General features: G+C 37.1%; 2 protein-coding genes and 1 pseudogene across 32 annotated transcripts in view; 2 read left to right on the forward strand and 1 right to left on the reverse strand.

Moving 5' to 3' along the window:
* Nucleotides 1-11,883, reverse strand: part of Scfd2 (sec1 family domain containing 2) — a 545,604-nt gene extending 533,721 nt beyond the window's left edge. For 5 of the 7 annotated variants that reach the window (XM_087187636.1, XM_087187635.1, XM_087187637.1 and 2 more), the window contains exon 1: nt 10,908-11,882. In XM_087187636.1, the coding sequence (XP_087043762.1) occupies nt 10,908-11,745 (838 nt within the window). In that variant the 5' untranslated portion in view covers nt 11,746-11,882. Of the gene's footprint in view, nt 1-10,907 lie in introns of all 7 variants that reach the window. The other 2 variants (XM_004849721.4, XM_087187638.1) reach the window with 2 other exon arrangements.
* On the forward strand, nt 9,149-9,822 carry LOC106009797 (neo-calmodulin pseudogene; annotated as a pseudogene).
* A 7,503-nt stretch (nt 11,884-19,386) lies between the features above and the next one.
* Fip1l1 (factor interacting with PAPOLA and CPSF1) overlaps nt 19,387-23,510 on the forward strand; it is a 75,969-nt gene continuing 71,845 nt past the window's right edge. For 11 of the 25 annotated variants that reach the window (XM_087187653.1, XM_004849715.4, XM_021262343.2 and 8 more), the window contains exons 1-3: nt 19,460-19,733; nt 20,769-20,813; nt 20,912-20,951. In XM_087187653.1, coding sequence (XP_087043779.1) covers nt 19,649-19,733; nt 20,769-20,813; nt 20,912-20,951 — 170 coding nt within the window. In that variant the 5' untranslated portion in view covers nt 19,460-19,648. Of the gene's footprint in view, nt 19,734-20,090; nt 20,264-20,768; nt 20,814-20,911; nt 20,952-23,510 lie in introns of those variants that run through there. The other 14 variants (XM_087187655.1, XM_087187643.1, XM_087187650.1 and 11 more) reach the window with 8 other exon arrangements.

Raw genomic sequence — 23,510 nt, forward strand, 5'->3', positions numbered from 1 at the left:
GTATTTCAAGCCCTAAAGGAAAACAGCCTCCAACCCAGATTGATGTACCCTGCAAAACTATCTTTCCAAATTGATGGAGAAATAAGATACTTTCATGGCAAAAGAGGACCTCAGGAACTTCATGAATACCAAACTGGCACTCCAAACAATTTTAGACAATACCCTAGGAAAAGACAATGAGGATCACAACCTCAGGAAACCCAGCAGAATGAATCCATTGGGCGTGACAAATTAAACGCAAAGGGGGAGAATCCAACAAAAAGAAAAAGTCATGACAAGGCTTTTAAAACTTTTAACTTCGTCTCCCTAATGAGTGTATAATTCAATCTTGTTATTGTACTGATTAGTATTTTTCTGATTCTAGAGTTGCACACCTTTCCTTGTGCTGTACAGGCTATTTATCATCTTCTTATGTCTACTTGTTAATTGGGTTGTCTATTAATGAGCTCTAAGAATTCCTTATATATTCTAGTCATAGGTTATATGCATTGGAAATATAATCTGTTTAAGGACTACTTTTCATTTTAATGATGTCATTTAAAGTTCTAAATTTTGATGGAATCTCATTTATCAATTTGTTTCTTTTATACATCATATCTTTTGTATACTAGGTAGTTCTTCCCTACCCTGAATTCATAAATATTTTCCCTTATAATTTCTTCTTAAAGTTTTACACTTTTAGGCTTTCATATTTAGGTTCATAGATCCCTTCAAGTTATTTTTATGTATGGAAATAAAGGGTTGAGGTTAATTTTTTATATACGGATACCAGGTGTTCTAGTGCTGTTTGCTGAAAACACTATCTCTTCCTCGGCTCATGAATTGAGTTTATATTCTATAAAATGCTAATGTTAAATAATCTTTCAAAACTCAGTGGACCATATATGTGTGGTTCTATTTCTAGATTCTCTGTTTTATTCAAATGATCTATATGTCTTTCCTTACACCCACACTGCCTTGATTATTGTAGCTTTAGAAGAAGTCTTAAAATTAGGTACTAAAAGTCTTCCGACACTGTTTTGTTTTTTTATAACTCTTCTAGGTCCTTTGTACTCCTACATAACTTTTAAATATCAATATCCAATTCTTCATTTATAGCAAGTACACACAGACCTGAATTTTTATATATACCTTGTGTTTTCTAATCCTGCTAAATTCAAATACAAGTTCTAGGGGCTCCTAGAGATTTCTTAGTATTTTCTCTGTAGATGATCATTTCATCTACATATAAAGATTTTGCTTCTACCTTGCCAATCCTATCTGAATCGTGTCGTTTTATTGCCAGACTATTTTGGTTTAGACCTATGTTTCAAAGTCTAATGGACAAATAAAGAGTAAGCACATCTGCCCTTGTTCCCCGCCTTAAGGAGAAAGCATTGTATCTTCTCCATTCATATAAGGCATTCTTGCTGGAAGTATGGAGTACATGTCTTTAATCTGTTGAGAAGGTTCTGTTCTACTTCTAGTCTCCTGATAGCTTTTACCATGAACAGCTGTAGAATTCAGTCCAATACTTTTTCTCCAACTAGTGACAGGATCATATGGCTTTTGCCGTTCCTCTCCTAAAATGATGACTTTTGGGGGTGGATCTTCCAATGCTGAACCAACACTGCCATCCTTATAATAAAACCACTTTCTACATACTGCCAGATCTGACTTCTAATAGTTTGTTTTGTTAAACAAATTTCATACTTTTTTCTTCTGTTATCTTTATCCAGTTTTAGGATTAGCACAATGTTGAGTTCCTAAAATGAGGGGAGAAGTGTTCCTTCTTTTTTCTGCTTTAATTGTTTGATATATTTTATCAGTTAAAATGTATATGAGCCTGCTGTTGTCATATAGGTAGGTTTTCAAGCTAGGAATATACTTTCTTGAATAGGTGCTATTCAAATTTTATATTCCCTCCAGAGTTAGTTTCATTAATTTGTCTCCCAAGGTACTTCTTAGAAGTTGTCAAATTTATTTCAAAACAGATTTCTGAAATATGCTTTCTACATCCTTTTAAATTCTGTAAAATCTGTGGCAATGTCTCCTAGATTTTGATATTGTAATTTTAAAAATGTATAATTGATATTGTGTAACAGGAAGAAAAGGTCTAAAGGTGCAGGGGAAGTGGGAAGGGTAGGAGAAGGGAGAAAAGGGAAAAGAAAAAATATGAGAAAAGAAAAAAAATGGAAACAAAGTCTTTGCAAATAGGGAAGGGTGGAGGAGGTGAAGGGAGGGCAGGGGAAGGGGAAAAAAATAAGAATCAAGATACTCATGTAATGGTACAAGATCCCAATGATGAATGTAACTGTATTTTATACTGAAAATGTACCAATAAACTTAATGGGAAAAAAATAAAAATAAAAAACATAAAAAATAAAAATATAAGAAACCATGGAAAAATATAAAACATGAATATTAAACAATACCCTCTTGAATAATCCATGGATTGCAGGTGAAATTAAGGAAGAAATTAGACAATTCCTACAATCAAATGATGACAGTAGAACATACCAGAACTTTTGGTACACAATGAAAACAGTCCTACAGGAAGTATATAGTGGTGAATGGCCACATCAGAAAAACAGCAAGCCCAAATGAATAACCTAAACATGCACCTAGAAAAACAAGAAAAATCCAAATCCAAAGCTAATGTGAGGAAGGAAATTATAACGATCAAAACAGAAAGTAATGACATTGAGATTAAAAATACAATATGAGGAATGAATGAATCAAAGAGCTGGTTCTTTGAAAGAATAAACAAAATAGACAAACCTTTAACCAATCTTACCAACACATGAAAAGACCAAAATCCATGGAATTAGAAATTTAAAAAGGCAAAATCACAATGGATCCTACTGAAATCAAGATCACTGGTAACTATTTTGAGAACCAGTACTCTAATAAAATGGAAAATTCAGAAGAAATGGATAGATTCCTAGATACATTTTAACTACTAATCATCAACCAAGATAATATAAAAGTTCTGAATAAACCGATATCAGTCAAAGAGACTAAAAAGTACTAACAAAGAAAAGTCCAAGTGCTAACAGATTCACTGCAAAATTCTACAATAGCTTTAGAGAAGATGTAATGTCAACAATCCTGAAACTCTTTAATGAAATCAAAAGGAAAGGACACTCCCAAAGTCATTATTGGAAACAAAGATTACCCTGATTCCAAAACCAGAAAAAGACCCAACCAAAAAGAACTACTGGCCAATCTGTTTAACAAACATTGATACAAAAATTCCCAATAAGATACTGGGAAACAGGATGCAGAAAATCATCAAAAAGATCATATATCATGACCAAGTAGGACTCATTCCAGGGATGCAGAGATGGTTCAACATCACAAATCAGTAAAGGTAATATACTACATGAACAGAAACAAGGACAACAATTACACAATCATCTCAATTTATGGAAAAGAAGCCTTTGAAAAATTCCAACATCTGAATTTGATCCCCAGTACCAAAAAAAAAGAAAAAATCCAACATCCATTTATGATAAAAACTCTGAATAAAATAGGTATAGGAGGAAATTTTCTCAATCTGATCAAAGCCATTTATGACAAACCTACTGCCAGTAATATATATATATAATATATATATTATATATATTATATATATACGCCCCCTCCCCAGCTCCATCTTTATTCTTCTGTCTCAGCACTACTGTTCTCCCCACCCCATCCCCCAATTTTCACTACTGTTCTTTTCCTACTTGACTGTGACCTTCTCTCCACCATGAAATATTTCCCCCATCTTACTAAATCCTGTTAAGCATGCTTATCACAATATTCTATAGAAGAATTATTATCTAAAAGTATTAAATATCAACATTTTGTTGAGATAATACATTTAAAATTCTCATTTTGTACCAGGCAATTATCTTTAACCAACATAGTACTTTCAAGAAGAGTCGAGAAAACTCCTGAATTCAAGAATCCTTGGATTACCATCACCATATGTTTAGGTTAAACAAATCTTTATATATTAAAAATCAACATGGGTCTGACTTTATATCCCAACTATGTTAACATACATGTTTGTTCCTTTTCCCTCAGCTGTGCTATTATACACTTTAACAACATTTAAACCCGATGTTATTATTTTGCAACCCACTAAGTTTCTAACAATGGATAGACATTTCTCAGATGAAGAAATAGAAACAACAAAGAAACATGTGAAAAAATGTTCGTCATCACTGGTCATTGGTGAGTTGCAAATGAAAACAACATTGACATTCTATCTCACTCCAGAAAGAATGGCTGCTATCAAGAAATCAACTAGTAACATATGCTTGCAGGGATGTGGGGAAAAAGGAATTCTTCTCTGCTGTTAGTGGGAGTGTAGACTGTTACAACCACTGTGGAAATCAGTGTGGAGATTCCTCAAAAAACTAAAACTAAAGGCTCCATTTGACCCAGCTATTCCCCTTCTTGGTATCTTCCCAAAAGAATTAAAAGCATCATATCACTGAAATATATGCCCACCTATGTTTATAGCAGCATAGTTTGTAATAGCTAAATCTTGGAAACAGCCCAAATGCCCATCAACTTGTAATTGGATAAAGAAGATGTGGGGTTTTTTTTTATAAAATGGAATACTACTCACTCATATAGAAGACAAACTAGAGACATTATAGCTAAATGGATGCACCTTGAGACCATACTCTTAAGTGAAATAAATAATATACACATGTGTAAATACCAAATTGTTTCTCTGGTGTGAAAAACTGAAAGTGTAAATGAGGACCAAAATGTATAATAGATATTGTGAAATAGCAAGAAAATGTTCAAAGGGGAAAGGCAACTAGGGAGGAGGGCAGGGGAAATGAAAGGTAAAGAAAAATGAGAAAAGAAGGAAAAAATGGAAACAAAGCTTTTGTAAATAGGGAGGAGTGAAAGGGTTAAAGGGAGGGAAGGGGAATGGGAAAAAATAAGAACCAAGATATATCATGTACAGGTACAAATTCTCAACGATGAATGTAATCATAATGTATACCTAAAATGTACCAATGAACTTAATGCCAATATTATATTAAATCAAAAACATTAAGAACTACTTCATAAACCTGTACGACAATAAGTTGGAGAATTCAAAAAAATGAATAGATTTTTAAATACATATGAATATCAAAGCTGAACCAAAATGATTTAAAAATCCAAATAATATAACAGGCAAGAAAACTGAATCAGTAATAAAAAAAATCTACCAACTAAGAAAAGCCCAGGTCTGAGTGAATTCACTGCTAGCTAAATCCTTCAAAAATTTCAGGAAAGGTCTACGACCAAAATTCTCAAGCTTTTTAATCAAATTGAAAGAGAAAGTGTATCTTTAAAGTCATTCCTGAAAGCTGATTACCCTGATTCCAAAGAAAAGGATCCAGATCCAAAAGAGACAACTATAGACCAATTTCTTTACTGAATATATATGCAAAAATCCTCAACAAGGTACTCACAAACAAAATGCAACAAATCAAACAGAGTATACATTATAATCAAGTAGGCTTCATCCCAGGATTGCAAGGATGGTTCCACATACACAAATCAATAAATGTAATACATCCTACAACAGAAGTAAGGACAAAAATCACATGATCATCTCAATAGAGGAAGAAAAAGCCTTGGACAAAATTCACCATCCTTCCATGACAAAAACATTGAAGAAAATAGATATAAAAGGACCTTATCTCAATCTGATAAAAGCCATTTATGCCAAATCTACTGTCAACAGCATCCTAAATGAAGAGACGCTAAAAGCTTTCCTTCTAAAATCAGGAACAAGAAAAGTATGGCCAATATCACCACTCCTGTTCAACATAGTACTCAAAACATGAGCAAGAACAACTAGATAAAAAAAGAAAGAAAATGGGTATGTATAGAAAAAAGTTAAATTATTGTTATATGCAGATGACATAACATCTACATACAAGACCCCACAAAATCCACCAAAAGACTCTTAAAAATAACCACTTACCAGTCCAATTATTTAAATACAGGATGACCAAAATTGCATATTTTTATTAATTTTATATAACATAACAGGAAATATAAAAACAACAATTTTATCAACTGGTTGAAATGATACCTGCCCAAGCAATGCTCACCTGCCCAAGCAATGCTCAGGATAGTCAATATGTAAACAAACATGCTGCCCAAGTGACACTCAGGGTAAATTGCTAAGTGATTAATAACCAAATTCAGTAATGTAGATATAAAGTCAACATACAAAAACCAATAGCATTTCTGTATACTAAATGGTAAACCCACTGAGAAAGAAATTAGGAAAAAAACGCCATTCACAATAGCACCAAGAAAAATTAAATATATAAAAGGATTAACCTAAATAAGGAGGTGAAACCTATAGCATTCTGAAAGCAGGAAATCAAAGAGGACATCAGAAAATAGAAAGTTATCCTCTATTCCCAGATAGCCAGAACCAATATAGTTCAAATGGCTATATATCCAAAACTGTTATACAGATTTAATGCCATTCCTACCAAAATCTCAATAGCATTCCTCACAGAACTACAATAAACAGTCCTAAAATGCATGTGGAACCAAAAGAGATCTAGAATAGCTAAAGCAGTTCTGGGCAACAAGGGCAAGGAAGGAGGCATCACAATCCCAGATTTCAAGTTATACTAAAAACAGTGATACAAAACAGTATGGTATTGTAAAAAAAGAAAGAAGGAAGGAAGGAAGGAAGGAGAGAGAGAGAGAGAGAGAGAGAGAGAGAGAGAGAGAGAGAGAGAGAGAGAGAAAGGAGGGAGGGAGGGAGGGGAGGCAGGGAGAAGGGAAGGAAAGAAACCACACACAAACTTGTAGATCAATGGAACAGAAAAGAGGATGCAGAAACAACTCTATGCATACTCAATATGGTAGTTACTTTTCTCTAGTTGCTGAGACAAAATACCTGACATCCAGGGTTAAAGGGGAAAGGGTTTATTTAGCTGACAGTTTGTAGAGGTTTCAGTCCATAAACCTCTGACTCCAAAGCAGGTTGGATGGCAGACAGGCATTGAAGAGGAGTAACAACATGGCACACACAGGTAGCAAAGGTAACAAGGGACCTAAACAGTGGCTTTCTGCCCCTTTCTCTTATTCAGATTACTTAGGGCCAGTAGCATTCACACACTTAATCCTAGTGTCCTTGGGCCTAGTATTGCGCCATGAATCAAAGCCACACCTAAGACCTCATGAGGCTTTGGGAGACATCTAAACACAAGCCATAACACTCAGCGACCTTACCTTTGACAAAGGGGCCAAATACTTTTTGTTGGAGGAAAGATAGCCTTGTTAACAAACAGTGCTGGGAAATGGGCTATCCACAAGCAAAAGATTGAACCTAGGTCCATATCTCTCACCATGCACTAACCTAAAATCAAAATGGATCAAATGTCTAAATATTAAAAGAGAAGGCTGTTGTAATCTGATGGAAGACAAAATAGGTAAAGCTCTCAAAGACACAGACATAGCCAAAGACTTTCTGAATAAAACCCCACTTGCACAAGAAATATCAAGAATGAACATATGGGATCACACTGAATTAAAAAGCTTCTGCACAGCAACAGAAACCACCAACAAACTGAAAAGACAACATATAGAATGGGAAAAACTTTGCCAGCTACTTCTCACACAAAAGAGTAATATCTAGACTATATAAAGAACTCAAAAAAATTAGACTCTCCCGCAAATTTAAAGACCCAGCCAAAAAATGAATATCTGAAATAGTTACTTCTCTGAAAAAGACATACAGATGGCCAATAAATACATGAAAAAATGTTCAACATTGCTAGTCATTTGAAAAATGCAAATTAAAACACTAAGATTCCACCTCACTTCAGAAAGAATAAATATCTTCAAGAAATCAAATAATAACAAATGCTGGAGAGGCTGAGAGGAAAAGGAACACTTCATTGTCAGTGGGAAGGTAAACTGCCACAACTACTGTGGAAATCAGTATGGAGATTCCTCAAAACACTGCAAATAGAAATTTCATTTGACCTAGTTATTCCCCTTTTAGGTATCATCCCCAAAGAGTTAAAGATATCACAGAGATACATGCATACTCATATTTATAGCAGCACAACTCACAATAGGTAAATCTTAGAAGCAGCCTATATGTCCACTAACAGATGAATAAAGAAACTGTAATATTTATATACCCAGAGTACTACTCTGCCATAAAGAATAAGTTCAAGTCATTTGAATGAAAATGGATGCACCTTGAGACCATAATGTTAAGTGAAGTAAATGAGACCTACAAGCTTAAATATATTATAAAATAAAAGACAGTAGGCCACAGTGAGATGGATCTTTGTTGTCACGTGGGAAGGGAACCAAGAGATGGAAGAAAGGGAAGGAAAATGAGATTTGAGAATAATAAATAATGGCGGGGGATTGTGAAGTGCTGTGTATATGTACCAAGTCCCTACAAGGAATGTGATCACAAACATGTATAAAAATTATATATGTCCAAAAGATGCAGGAATGGGGAGGGGGGTTGGGGAGGTGGTTAAGAAAAGAATTTTAAAGCATCATGTACATATACCAACTCCCCAAGAAGAATGTAGTCATTATGTACGATAAAAAAAATTATGTACCAATAAAAAAGGAGATGCTCTATCCTGTTTATATGTCAATGATGAAAACTGAGAGAAAATGAAAAAATGATGATCTAGGTAAGGTGTAATCGACAAAGGTAAATCTATGAGAGGTTTAAAGCCTCTCCACGACCTGAAATCAAAAAGGTCAATCTATGAGAGAAGAAAAATGGGAGAAGATCCAGTCTGCATTCATGAAAAGTTAGGGTTAGAGAGTAGCAGGTGTATTACATTCCTTTTTATCTGGAGGAAAGAAAGAAAAATATATATAAGCACCAACACAGATTTGGTAATAGATTTGGTAGTGGGAAGCTGATAATTTCTACTTTCTCAGTGACACTAAAAGCAAGAGAGCTGAAGATGAGTGTGGGGAAGGGGATCTGGAGGCTTGAGAAGAAAGTACGAAATGATTGCTGCTGAATGCCAACTCTGTGAATGCTTATTTTCTAATTTTCTTCACCTCTTTATGTTGTAAACTAATAGAGGGAAGACGTTATGCTTATGTTATTTGTTCTATATGTGGAATAAAAGGTATTGGGCCGGGGATTTAGCTGAGTGGTTTCGCCGCCTGCTGCGCAAGTGCAAGGACCCGAGTTCGATCCCCAGTACCAAAAAAAAAAAAAAAAAAAAAGAATAAAAGGTATTTACAAGGACTCAACATTAAAGACATAAAGAAGTTATGGCGAATTAGTCCGAATGAGGAGAGCGAGTTGAGCAGGTGTGTTTATGTCTTAGAAACCGTTAGCACTTGCAGTGTGGCCAATCAAAGAACAGATTGCAGAGTTCAAAGAAGCTTTTTCACTATTTGACAAGGATAGCAATGGAACTATAACAACAAAGGAACTGATTATCATAAAGAGGTCTCTTGGGCAGAATTCCACAGACACAGAGTTACAGAACATGATTAATGAAGAGGATGCTGATGGTAATGAGCACAATTGACTTCCCTGAATTCTGAAGGTGGTGGCAAGAAAAGTGAAAGACACTGACAGTGAAGAAGAAATTAGAGAAGCACTCCATGTGTTTGACAAAGATAACAAAGATTATATTAGTGCAGCAGAGCTTTGCCATGTGATGACAAACCTCGGAGAGAAATTAACAGATGAAGATGTTGATGAAATAAGCAGGGAAGCAGAGATCAGTGATGGTCAAGTAAACTGTGAAGAGTTTGTACAAATGATGATGGCAAAGTGAAGACATTGTACAGAATGTGTTAAATTTCGTGTACAAAATGTTTATTTGCCTTCGCTTTGTTTGTAACTTGTCTGTAAAAGGTTTTCCCCTGCTGTCCAATAAATATGCATAGGGATTGAATGAATTAGGACTTCATTCCTTTATGTTTTCTTCCCTTATTTTGCTGTCATTGTCCTCAAATCTTATTTTAGAAAACTGATAGTAACATGCTGCATATGGCTTACTCTGGATACATCTAAACTTAGATGGAGCTGGTCAAATGAAGGAACTTCTGGGTTATGCCTTTTTAAAAGTAGTTTTCTTTAGGAATTGTCAGCATATTGTTGTTGAAATGTGGAGTTGTTACTCTGCATGGACCACAGACAGTAAACAATATGTACTTAAAAGTTTTACAATTGCAAAATAGGTGCATTATCCAGGTACTCATAAACCTTTTTTTTAATACTGCTGGTCTTGCACCAGAAACATTTTCTTTTATTGTTTCTTTCTTTTTAAACTTTTTACAGCCACTGAAAGAAAATCTGCTTATGGCACAGTTTGCCTCAAATTCATTCCAAGTTTATACTTGTTTTTCAATAAAAAAATTTACAATTTATCCCAGAAAGAAAGAAAGAAAGAGGAAGGAAGGAAGGAAGGAAGGAAAGAAGGAAGGAAGGAAAAGAACCTATCACTAGCTGGGTATGGTGGCACATGCCTGCGATCCCAGCATTCTGGGAGGCTGAAGTAGGTTCAAGACCACTTAGGAAGGACTGTTGTGAATACCAACATCTACAAGTTTTTAAAAGGTTTCCAACTGTACAGTTCTCTTTGTAAACATAATTCCATTTTCCAGTCTTCTGAACTAGATGCAGTTGTTTTACCAAGGCAATGCACATTCAGTGCATATTTATCTATTATAGCACTTAACAAATTATGCTGTAATTTCTGATTTGCCTGTTGATATACCTCCTCTAAACTAAACTTCAAATACTGTGTGAATAGGAACTATGTCCATTTAGTTCATCTTTTGTCCCCAACCCGTCATACAGCAAGAAGCCAATAAATATATGGTGAATCAGTGAAAGTACCAGCACGCTGGCGAGTGATTATGAAGAACTCTGTAGCAATGCCACTTACCTGTGAGATCCAGAGTTCTATCCACAAAGACAACAGATGCCCTTCCTGCAGCAGTCTTTCTCCTGTTCTTGGCAGGGACATAATTGGCCAGATCTGCAGCGATGACCCGACTGAGGGCACCCACAGCAAAACACTCCTCCCGAACCCCCAAATGCTCACACAAAGAACTGAGGCCTGACACCAGGCACCTCATCTGCAGGATCAGCTCTGGGGTCAGGGCAGTGGAATCCACCTCACCCAAGCTTCCCAGCCTTCTCTTGTCCGGTCGGGCACTATTAAGGAGATGTATATCCTGGGATAGCAGTGGAAAAAGGGAAGCAAAGGCTGGAGTCAAGGCAAGGTAGGGAGCAATAGGAGCGAGCAACAATGGTACGTGCAGCACCTCTGCTGTGTAGTTCATGTTGCCCATCCACTCACACAGCTTCTCCTCCAGCTGCTCGAACACCGGTTGTTGTCCCTCCAGCTCAGCTGCGGCAGCCGCTGGCACGTGGTTAGCCGTAAGATGAACAGCGTGGCTCAAAGCAGTGACCACCACACAATATTGGAAGTGACTGCGGCTGATGATGTCTCGTAGTGTCTCCACAGTCCGGCCTTTCAGCAGGCAGCTCAATACAAACACCGCCTTGGGCTGTTCGGCATTGCCACCAACTGCATTGGGCTGAAACTCCCGTAGGTGACACACAGGACCCCCCACCGCCTCCATGAGACGCGTGGGCCCGCAGCCCCAGTGCAAGCTCTCCGCGCAGGCAGCATCTAGGTAGACCAAGGCCCGTTTCACTTTGGCCAGCACCTGCTCCCAGCCTTGCAGGGTAAAGGACAGCACGCCCGGGGTGCTCATGGTTCAGAATTTGCACACCCCGGGAACTCAACTCGGGTCCAGGAACTTCTATTTGAATTCACGGCTTCCGGAAATTGGGTTCCCTCAGACTTTGACAATCAACACAGTACACGTGGTCCCGTCTCTGACATACGTAAGAAGATGCGCGTGGTGATGACGTAAGGAGCACTGATTGGTTAGTGAGGAGGCGGGCTCGGGAAGTGGGCGGGTCTCTAAACCTCTAGGCTTCATCAAACGATCGAGGAGGCGCTGAACTGATTTATTTTCTCAGTCTCTCTGTACCCCCATTACATTTCCCTACTGCCTGAGAATTCTTGGGAATAATAAAACCTAATCTCAAGAGTGATATTTTCCTTGGATATGAACAAATCTCTGAAAGTATAGCCCCTTTCGCCATCTAAACTCCGAACAGCTAGAGAAAACTAACAACAACGGACAGCTGTGTAATATTTTGTAGTTTATAGATTGCAATAATATATACTATTCACAAGAACTTCATAAACAAAAACCACACTGGCCTCATTTTAACTTTGTCCATCTTTTCCTACAGCATCTTGTTCCTAATCTTGATCTGGTTTAAAACGCCTAGAATCTAGTTCTTCCTCTCCATCCGTGCTTCCACTGCACCACAACAAATCACTCATCAAAACAATTGCAATGATCCTCTGTCACTTCCTGCTTTGCATCTCTTCCTGCTCCAATTCAATTTTCTTCGTAATAATTAAGCTACTTCTGTCATTTTCCTGCTTAAAAGTTTCACTTAGACCAGTTGCCTACAGGACATAACCAGACTCCTTAAAAGATACCAAAATCTTTCATGATTCTTCAATTTCTCTATTCCTAGCCTGAAACAAAATGTACCCACACACTGAAACCAACAGGTTGAGCAGAATGTTTCACGGGTTCTGTTTTTCAACCAATAATTTTTAAGCACTTAACTAAGTATAATCTTTGTGCCAAGCTCCAAATGTGCAGTGGGCAATACTATAAATTACCGGACCCACCAAGAATTTATTCCCCGTAAATTCATACTGACCCAAAATAATCTTTCCTATTATACCTTCTAAGTGAATGCTTTCCTAACTCATCACCTACACTAATCTGCCCTCCTTAAGCCCTGACACACAGCACTCAGTTGAAAAGTATGCCAAGTATTTGCCATATTATTAGGTAACTTTTGACATACTTGTTTTCCTTAACATATCTGTTCTACTAGACTGTGGACTAGAGGCCCAGGATTCTCAAAACCTAGAAGTTAGCAGGAGTTCAATAAATATTTGTTGAATTTTCAATTAGTATTCATGTAATAATACATTTAATAACTTTCAATGAACATGTATGATACTCCAGATACTGTGTTTGCATTCAGGATATAAAGAGAAGAAAGGTACAACCCTGCTTTCCAAAGAAATACAATGAAATAAAAACACCAATACTTGTAAAACAAATGCAAGAAAATGTCACAGAAGCAACAATTTTTTTAAAATAGGTAAGAGTTATAAAGGGAGAAAAATAAAATCTGACTGAGAAATGGGGAAGTGGTCAGAAGAAGTTTCACAAAGTATAGTACAGTGGCCTTCAAAGAAGATCAGGTGTTTGGCAGGTGCACAAGATGGGGAGGAGTATTCCTGGCAGTCCAGGAAAAGAGTGCACCCTGAATAAATACATGAAACTATAGAACGTGTTCTCTAGAACCACAAAGGGAGGGGACAGTTCTCAGATTTAATATGATCCAGGCATAGCCCCAAATGTAGACTGCTGAAATGGAGCAAATGATGAAGAGTATGGCCTAGTTAGACTCCAGAAGGTCCAAAAAATTATAAGATAAAGAAGTAGGTGTGAGTTGTTCATTATAGTACCTAATAGTAGAGAAAAGGAGACTGTAGATTCTATCTCCGTGTCATTTATGAATAAGGAGAAATAAAGAGGGAAGGGCAGAGTTGGTTAATATGGATGGTATCAGCTGGGGGAAAAGACAATTTTCACTACTCATCTTGTAGTGGCCCACGAGAGCCAGGAAAATGGCAATACTATCTCCAGGCTCCATGGTACAAGCTGAAAGATAATGGTTACTCTGCAATATAGAAAGATAAAAAGTGCTGTCCTTGGAGAAAGATTGGATTTCAGTTTAAGTGAACAAATAGACGCATCTTTCTGCTTTGTTTTTTCTTTCTTTTTTCTTTTCAGAGAATTGAAAGCAAGGTCTTACATACATTAAGCCTGTACTCTATCACTTAAGTACCACAGTCCCTTTCTGCTGAAATACCTAGACTGGGGCCGGGGATTTAGCTCAGTGGTTCCGCCGCCTGCCTCACAAGCGCAAGGTCCCGAGTTCCATACCCAATACCACACACACACACACACACACACACACACACACACACAAAATACCTAGACTTTTGGGAATGCACATAAAATGAAACAAAGGCAGTCATGCCTAAAAGAATTAAAAAGAAGTACAGAGATTGTCATAATTCAGACTCTTATAAGAAAAACACTGTATACTGAGTGGTTTACGCAACACAAACTTTATTTCTCACAGTTTTAACACCTGCTGTGTTAGTAGGCTTTCTGTGTCTGTGACAAAATACCTGATAAAATCAACTTAAAGGAGGAAAGATTTATTTTGGCTCACAATTTTAGAGGTTTCAGACCATGGTTAGCTGGCTCCAGTGCTTTAGGTCTGTGGCAGGCAGAAATATCAGGTTAGAAGTCGGGGGCAGGGATCTGCTCACCTCTTGGCAGCCAGAAAACAGAGGAAAGAGTCATAGAGGAAGTGGTCAAGGACTAGATCCTCAACATCACACCCCTATGATCCACTCCTTCAACTAAGCCCCACCTCCTTTTTCTATCACCTCCCAATAATGCTATCAAATTATGATCCCATCAATGATTGATCCACTAATGAAGTTAGAGTTCTTGTGACCCAATCACTTCAAAAGCCCCAAGGCATCAACACAATGAGCCTTTTGGAGGACATTTTAGATAACAAGCATAACAGCTGGGAAGTCCAAGATCAAGGTGCTAGGATGGAATAGCTTTGATGAGGAATGTCTTCTTGGTTTACAGATGGTAGCTATCTTTGAGCTGTGTCCTCCCTTTGCAGAAAGCAGAAAAAAAAGAAGAAATCTCTCCTGTCTCTTCTCATGAGAACAATAATCCCCTCCTGTTATAGAGGACCAAATTACTTCTGTAGCTTCAAACACCATCATATTGGGGATCATAGTTTTAACACAGGAATTTTTGGGGAAGAGAGGGTCACAGTCTGTAGCAGAGATGTGAAGGAATGACACTAAAAGAGTTGGCAAAAAAATTACTAATGATGAGGTGATATAGAAGACTACTAAATGTTGTGCACCACAATTACAGAACCACATGCAATTTGGAGGGTTACCAGAGCATGAAGGAGTTTGTAGGCCACATGACAGGGAGCTTGGATTTCATTTTACATATATGAGTAAGGCATCATTAAAGGGTTTTGTGTTACTTGAATTGCTGTGTGGTGGTGGAAATGGAGAGGCATAGACAGATTTGGGATGTATTTGTTATAGAAATAACCAATAAGCTTTTCTAATAGATTTGTACATGTATCAGAGGAACAGATGAAAGAGAAAGAAGACTCAAGGATGATCATTTGTTGGGCTGAGCAAGTTAGTGGATGATGGGTATTGATACTAAAATGTGGACACCTAGGAAGCATGGGAGTGAGACAGTAGAGATTTGGGAGGAGAATTCACAACTTTTGTTTTGGACATAAGTTTGAAATACCTACATAATATCTAAGAGAGTCATCTGGTGAATCACAAGAGTGATACAGTGTCCTAAGCTCAAGGAGAAGTTTAAGCTGCAAGTAGAAATTTGGGAGTCAATGGCTCCCAATTACATAGATGATATTAAAAGTAATGAAGATGGATGAAATGTCTTTGGATACAGGGTAGACAGAAATGAAAACAGAACCCAAAGAAGAGACCCTTTCTTGCTCTCAGATCTCACAGTGAAATGAATTTCTTCTGAAATCATCTACTGAAGATGGTCACATCTACCTTATTAAAAAAGATTTATGCTTCTGTACTGAAAATAGTCAGCAATTACTTCCCATTTCTCATTTTAAAAAACAAAAAACAAAAAAACCATGTTTTGCTTTACCTTATTTTGAGGTACTCTGTGATCGTGATTAGTGCTTGGGTTAAGGATTTACTGACCACATTATAAGTTCTCACATTTAAAAGGGTATGCAAAGTTTACATAATAATACAGATGTACAAAGTATATAATATAATATTTCAGAAAAAAACTAGTAATATAAAATTTAATGTTAAAATGCAGAGGGAGATGGCTCTTGATTCCTCTGTGAGGTACGTGGAGGAAGGAATGCTCTATACATGTGAAACTGTTCTGCTTCTTCAAAGAAGGAAAGGCCTAACCCAGAACACAACACTTTCTGGACTCAACTAGTCAAATGGTTTAACATTTCAAACCTCATTTTAGCTTTGTTATCCTTCCAAGAAGTCGCTATAAACTATTAACTTAATATTTCAACTGACTGATACGGAAACTAAAGAATATTGAGATTTAAGTAATATACCAAAAGTTGACAGAAAATAGCACAATTGGGCCTAATGCTATATCCATGCAAAACATTCGCATTTACTTGCTGTGTAGAAGAAACTGAAAAAGACACTTTCTTATATGATCACCTCACTATTTTAATGATCATTTAATCATTTTAACTAGGCACTCCTTTCTCTTTCTTTTCTTTTTTTTTTTCTTTTGTTCCAGGGATTGAACTCAGGACCTTGCGTTTACAAGGCAGGCACGGTGCCACTGAGCTAAATCCCTGGCTCCTAGGCACTCCTTTCTATCCATAGAGATAGACAAATTAAAATAGATGATTGTTATTATTTTCCTAAAGACAAATAGACTACGAAATGAATACAAATGGAAAACATATAAATCAAAATTATGTAGTATTGTAGTTTGATATGGTCATAATTCATGAAGGAAAAGATGTATATATATCCTCACACTACTTGTCCTTGAAATTTCCTTTCTTGAGTAGGGAGATAAAGACAGCATTAACTAAGGAAGCACATTTAGGCAAGGAACTGGTTTTAGGAACAAGGAAGAAAGAGGCCTTTAACAGTGGTTATCAGTGATTTATGGGCTTCTGTACTTTGTAGGAGGCTTTATTTTCAAAGCTTTATTCAAATGGTACCTCCATCATAAAAATGACATATCAATTATTTTTCAATGATTCTTCAGTCCTGTTTTAGCAATACATAGAAAGGCAAGCTTCTTGATGGCAGCTGGAAAGAGAAAGAAGCTCCTAAGCAAAAGGCAACTGGTTCTTCCACAAAACCACCAAAGTTCACTATAGATTCTTGAAATAATAAATAGATAAATACACGAGACTATGGGGATTGCTTCATGTATTCTCAACCAGTAAGTAAAACCTTCATTCCATTTCTTTTAGCAAAGGGTAAGACTTCCTCGGTGTTCTGTTCGACATAAGGAATGGAAAGGACAGATAAACAAGATGTCCTATTTGAGGGACGATATGATCTAGTTAAGAATCTAAGATATATATTCAGATAATTACTGTACAGTGTGATAAATACATGCCATAAATGCAAAAGTTCTAGAAGGAGCTCTGTCCCACTCATACCCCCATATCATCCACCATATCAACATTCTGTCCCTCCCTCCACTCCAGCAACATTTCAGGCCTCAGGATCTTTGCACCTCCTAATCCCTCTGTTTGATAGTGTATTCACTCAGGAATACACCAGCCTTACTTCCTCGCTCCATTCAGGCCTTTATTCTTATATAATTTTACTAGAATGGCTTTCTCTGATCAGTTGATATAAAATTGCACCCCCATGCTTTTCATCACTTTGTTCTTGGCCCCCTTACAGCTTCTTTCTTCATAATCTTTATCAACATGATATATTCCCTATTTATATGCTTGTGGTTTGACTCCCGCATTAGACTGAAAGCTTCTCAAAAGGAAAGACTTTTTTTTTTTTTTTTTGATACAGGGGATCGAACTTGGGTCCTTGTGCTTGCGCAGCAGGCGCTGAAACCACTGAGCTAAATCCCCGGTCCTAGGAAAGATGTTTTTAAAAAACTCATTGTTGACTCTATGCAACCTTGAAGAGTTCTTGACACTTGACAGAATCTTCATAAATATTTAATGAATTAATGAATAAATAGGAAAAGATGAAGTGGGATTCAGGAAAGATTTTATAAAGGTGACTATACTTCAATAGGATTTAGAAGAACGTAAGGGATTATTCTTAACAGACAAAAGAAGCTGGGAATGGTAGGAAAAGGTGTGCTCAAAAGTAAGGAGAATTAATATATGGCTTAAATCACTCAAGATAGTGTGGTTTGGTAGGGTGTAAACACTTTGTGCTTCAGTTATAGCACATCTACATTTTCCTTGCAGGAGAGTTGTTTACTACCCTTCTGTCTTTCTCAATAAATTAATTCCTCTTTAAAGACTATGCTTATCTCCATATTTTCCAAATTCTTAAAACAGGGCAGATATTCAATATTAAACAGACAGAACAACAATATTTATTCATTAGAGCACAAAAAAATCTATTCATTTATTTGTATAACTAAAATGGATTCCCTTTTTCTGTTGAAAACTGAGTACCGTTTGAAAACTTTAAAATGAAAAGGGATGTAAGAGTTACCTAACTCAACTCTCCCGTTTTGTAGTTGAGTAAACTGAAGCATTGATCACCCACAATCACACATCTAGCTAGTTACAATTGAAAATCTGAAACTCCATTTGTCATCTTTTCCTCGGAAGATGTGGTCTGAAAATGTGAGATTATCTATTAAAAACTATCCATATTATGATACAATTGGAAGAAACACTTGAACAAATCTGTAAGTCACAAGGAACATTAAACATAGGGTTTTTTTGTGTTTGACAAAAGTGAAAAGTTGAAAGCAACCTACATGTATGTCAATAGGGAAATAGCTACATTTACTTTATAACAGGAGTGCTATGGAATTTTTGAAGCACTAATAAAGAACAAAGTTTGATATACTAAAATCGAAAATATCTCCGCTGGTGATTGATTTAATTTAAAAGACAAGAAATGGCAAGCTTCAAGATTATACAAGGACTATACCCGTCAAGAGTCCTAGACTTCGGGTTCTCCTATCGAAATATGACAAGTGCAGGAAACAGAAAATTTCGGAACGATGAACTCTAAGCAGAGAAGAGGTAATGGATGAAGCAGTCTTTAACCTGGACTCTATTCGTTTTCAATACAAGGGCAAGTCATATTCTACTTTTGCTTTTGTTGGCTTTTTAAATTTTTTCAGAAACTGAGCACAGATTATTTTTTCTCTAACAGGTAATGATTCTGTATCATTATATATATCATTATATATACACGTGAAGAATGAAACAAGGCCTTTAGGGAGATTTGAGAATACTATAAATAAGATGTCCAACAGGAGGAGCATCAAGGACAGAAGGGAACAATGGTGTAGCAAACGCGATAAGGCTTTTAGAGCGAAGACTGGGGGAAGGGAGCAGACATCTTGTGGTAGCGAGAAAACCAAACTGAAAGGCAAGGGGGCCGCATAGGGGCGGGGCCAACTGCGTTGCGCATGCGCAACCACCCCAGGTGGCCGCCGTCGCGGAAAGGAAGCCACCTAGGGACGCTGCGCCCTGCTGCTCGATTGCTGCTGCGCGTGCGCAGGCAGTCCGGTTTTGGAGTCTTCATCTTTGCCGCCTTCACCGCTGCCTTCCTTGGATTTGAGTCTCGCGCTTTCTTCATTCGCTCAGTGCTGGGCTCGAGCCCCCGGGCCAGTGAGCCCGGGGAAGAGGTTGGAAAGGGCCGTTGACCTCCGTCTTTAAACTGTGCGCGGGGCAGCCATGTCGGCCGGCGAGGTCGAGCGCCTGGTGTCGGAGCTGAGCGGCGGGACCGGAGGGGATGAGGAGGAAGAGTGGCTATATGGCGGTACGGAACTTCCTGTCCCTGTTTCTCCCGGGTTCTCTCAGGCCTCCCCTCCCGGCTCGCAGGCGGCCTGTGTCCCTGATCCTTTGCGCGCGGGCCTCTGGTGGGCCCATGCCGGGCCTGACCTAGGCCTGGCGCGGCGTGCGCGTCCCCGCCGCGGCCCCGTCCCCAGCCCACGCCCCCGGGGAGGCGGGCGCCCGGCTGGGTCCTGAGGCCCAGGCCTCGCGGCAGTCTACCCTCCACACTCTTCTTGTCTGCCTTTTCTATCCCTTCTGAACTGTTTGCTGTGTCTCTTACTGCCCTGAGGCCATACGGTACTTTTCCTGTCCGCTTTTTTCAGAAACAATCATTCTGTAATAAATGCAGTGAATGCCGTAAAATTAATGTCTTGTTTCTTGATGATCAGTTTGTATGGAATGCATCTGCAGGGTTACCTCCTTGTTTGAAAGTCGTGCTTTAAAAGTAATTGAGACAGAAAGAGATGGAATACGTTATGGCCCATAAAGAAAACCCTGAATGTCTCCTCTATGAAGGTGAAGTTTTTCTTTTTTGAGAGACTGCTCTTAAACACACATAGAAGTACCTTATGACTCCTAGGCTTATAGTTTTCAGGGTCTTCTCTTACATTTATTTTTCTCTGATGCATCTTGTACTTTCCTCTTGAAGGGGACTTGACATCAGGACTTTAACTTTCATTAAATCATAATCCCTCTTGTTGCGCCAGATTTGAAAGTATTTTGTTTCTTGCTAAAACTTAAATTCTTGATTGATTTAGAGTGGTATAGTAAAAGTGCACGTTGGCCATCGTGCAGCTCCTCAGTTATGTAAATTTGATAAGCTTGTAAAAAAATTCTTTATCTTAGGTTCATTAGTAATACTATGAAATGTGAATGTGTGAGATTTCTTTTACAAAGATCTGGACATCTTCAGTACCTCGTAGGTTTATTTTTATAGCAGTAAAGTCTGATTTCTTTTTTCCATAAAAGTCGTGTCTTGTTAAGTAATTACAAGGTGATCTAACTTTGGATATGCTTATAGGCCCATGGGACGTGCATGTGCACAGTGATTTGGCAAAGGACCTAGGTTAGTGCTTGTGATGATCACTTCAGATTTTCATAATACTGCTTTCTTTAAAAACTTGGTTTATTTATTTACCTTATTTTGTCTATTTTATTTGGTAGATGAAAATGAAGTTGAAAGGCCAGAAGAAGAAAACACCAGGTTAGTGAAATTTCTTTTTTTATTTCAGGTTTAGCTTAGTGAAATTTCTGTTGATGACCTGCACAAATCGTGTGATGCTGTGGTTCTGTTAATAAATTGTTAAAATTATTTCATAATCATTGGCTTGGTCATAACATTATTATTATTTTTTTTTTGGTACCGGGGATCGAACTTGGGACCTTGTGCTTTCGAGGCAGGCACAGTGCCACTGAGCTAAATCCCTGGCCCTGGTCATAACATTTTGAGTAAAGGTTGGAGGACGTTATATCCTTTAAATGTATTTCTATTTTAGGACCTAATTTTACATCAGTTCTGTCTTGCTAGTATCTTAGACAGCTTTTGAGGTTAGTGTTTGACTGCTTTTCATTACTGAGTAACTTTACTCTTTGAGCCTCAGTAGTGGAGCGTACAATATAATTATTAGATGACTGAGAAAAGTATATTAAAAATGAAAGAACCCTGAAAATACCTGCTTTTTAAAAAGAATTTATTAATAGTTTTGATGGTATAATATACTTTGGTTTTACTTTCAGTGCTTTATATTTACTTAATTCAAAGTAGAAGTAATTTTTATAAGATTTCCTTTATTTAGTGGAAAGGTACAGGTTTCATTTACAGAATATATACATGGTTCCAGAAATTTGCTGTAAATTTCGAAACAACTCATGAATAGAAGTATATGGCTATGCTGACTTACTTACTCTGACCAGATGGCATAGTGTGTAAAATAATGAATGGAGGAGTAAAGAGCATTTAAGGAATATTTGGATTTAAAAAGTGAGGGAGATACCACTTCATGCCTAGTAGGATGGCTGTAATCAAAAAGATAAAAAATGTTGGTGGAGATATGGAGAAATTGAAACCCTTCATGTGGTGCTGGTAAGATTATAAAATGGTGCAGCTGATTTGGACAATTGTCTGGCGGTTTTCTCAAATAATGAAATTTCTCAAATAATGAATTACCATATGACCCAACAATTTTACCTGTAGGTGTGTACCTTAGAAAAATGAAAATAGACATCCATATGTATGCACATGAATTTTCATAGCAGCATTATTCATAATAGTTAAAAAATGGAAACCATCCAAGTGTTCATTAACTGATAAATGAATAGATTAAATGTGATATACCTGTATAATGGAATACTGTTGTGAAAAGAAATGAAGTACTGATAATTGTTACAACATGGATGAACTTTGGAAACATTGTATTAAGCAATCAGTGAGAGTCACGAAGGACAACATATTATGTGACTTCACTTATGTGAAATGTCCAGAATAAGCAAATCCACAGAGGCAAGAAGATTAGTGTTTGGGGCAGGGGAAAAATTGGAGTGACTGGTGATATAATACAAGATTTCTTTTGTGATCCATGTGCATGGTTTGGAATTAGATAGTCATGGTGGTTTTATTGTGTCAACATCCTAAAACTTATTGTTTTACCCTTTAAATGGATGGATGAAAATTATATCTCAGTAAAGCTGTTATGACAAAAAAATGGCAAGAGTGATGAAGTGAAAAGAGGAAGTAGCATTAGTTTAGGAAGAGGAAGAGCTAAAATTACAGAATTCTTCCTCACTCATATACTCCCTATATTTTCTTCATTTATTCCTATATTATCTGAAATTTAGTTTTGAGATTTATGTATTTGACTCAGTGCCTAGTCCTAATATCATCCACAAATTTAAGATTTGTGTAGTACATAGTTATGAAAATGATTACATGTCTCATCATACCCATTTCTTCAATTGGTCAAGAAACTAGCTGATTACAAGGTATAGAGTTAAAATCAAATGTATATTTTTATGAGTCTTTATGCCATTGATTTTTATTAGTTCTTACCTATAATTCTTGAGGTTTGCTTTCTTAGTGAACTTTCTTTAATTCTCCAGTACACAGCATAGTAAAATGTACTGTAGAGAAGTCATCTTTTACCTTCCTGAGTGTTATTGTCAAAACTTCTGTATATTTCTTATTAAAACTTAGCCATTAGGTTTATTCCATGAGAAAAAAAAATCTTTTAGTATGTGTGCTGCCGAAGCGAGCATGAGAAAAAGAATCTTTAAAATATTATTTTTCTAGAAAAGCTTTATAATTTTATCAAATTTCTAACATATTAATGGTAATGGAGAATTAAAACTTCTGAAAGAGTTAGTCTCTGAGGAAAAGAAATTTTGTCAAACCTGTTATCTAGTTTGGCATTATCATTGCTAATGGAATTTGCCCCAGCTTCTTTTTCTCTGGTTTGTTGCTCAGCGCTCTGTCCATTGCCTTATACTGTCTCCAATTCTGTCATGTTTTGTCTATTTAAATTTTGGTAAACGTAGTATGCTATTTTGTGACATAAAAAGCAAATGAGAGTTCAGTCTCCAGCACATATGTATGTGTGCGTGTGCGCGTGGATACACAAACATACATCTGCATGTGCATATGCATGCATGCACGTAAACCAAACCAAAAAGTAAGTAGAACTTGTATCTGGTTATCTAGAAGTTTAAGTAGGAAGCAGATGTGCTGGAAGGTTGTAGTTAGATATTTATCTCCTTGAGTTAAGCCTTA

This window comes from Heterocephalus glaber, unplaced genomic scaffold (assembly GCF_053883595.1).
Source record: "Heterocephalus glaber isolate CG9 unplaced genomic scaffold, H.glaber_assembly_v1.0 deba00001509, whole genome shotgun sequence".
NCBI lineage: Eukaryota > Metazoa > Chordata > Mammalia > Rodentia > Bathyergidae > Heterocephalus > Heterocephalus glaber.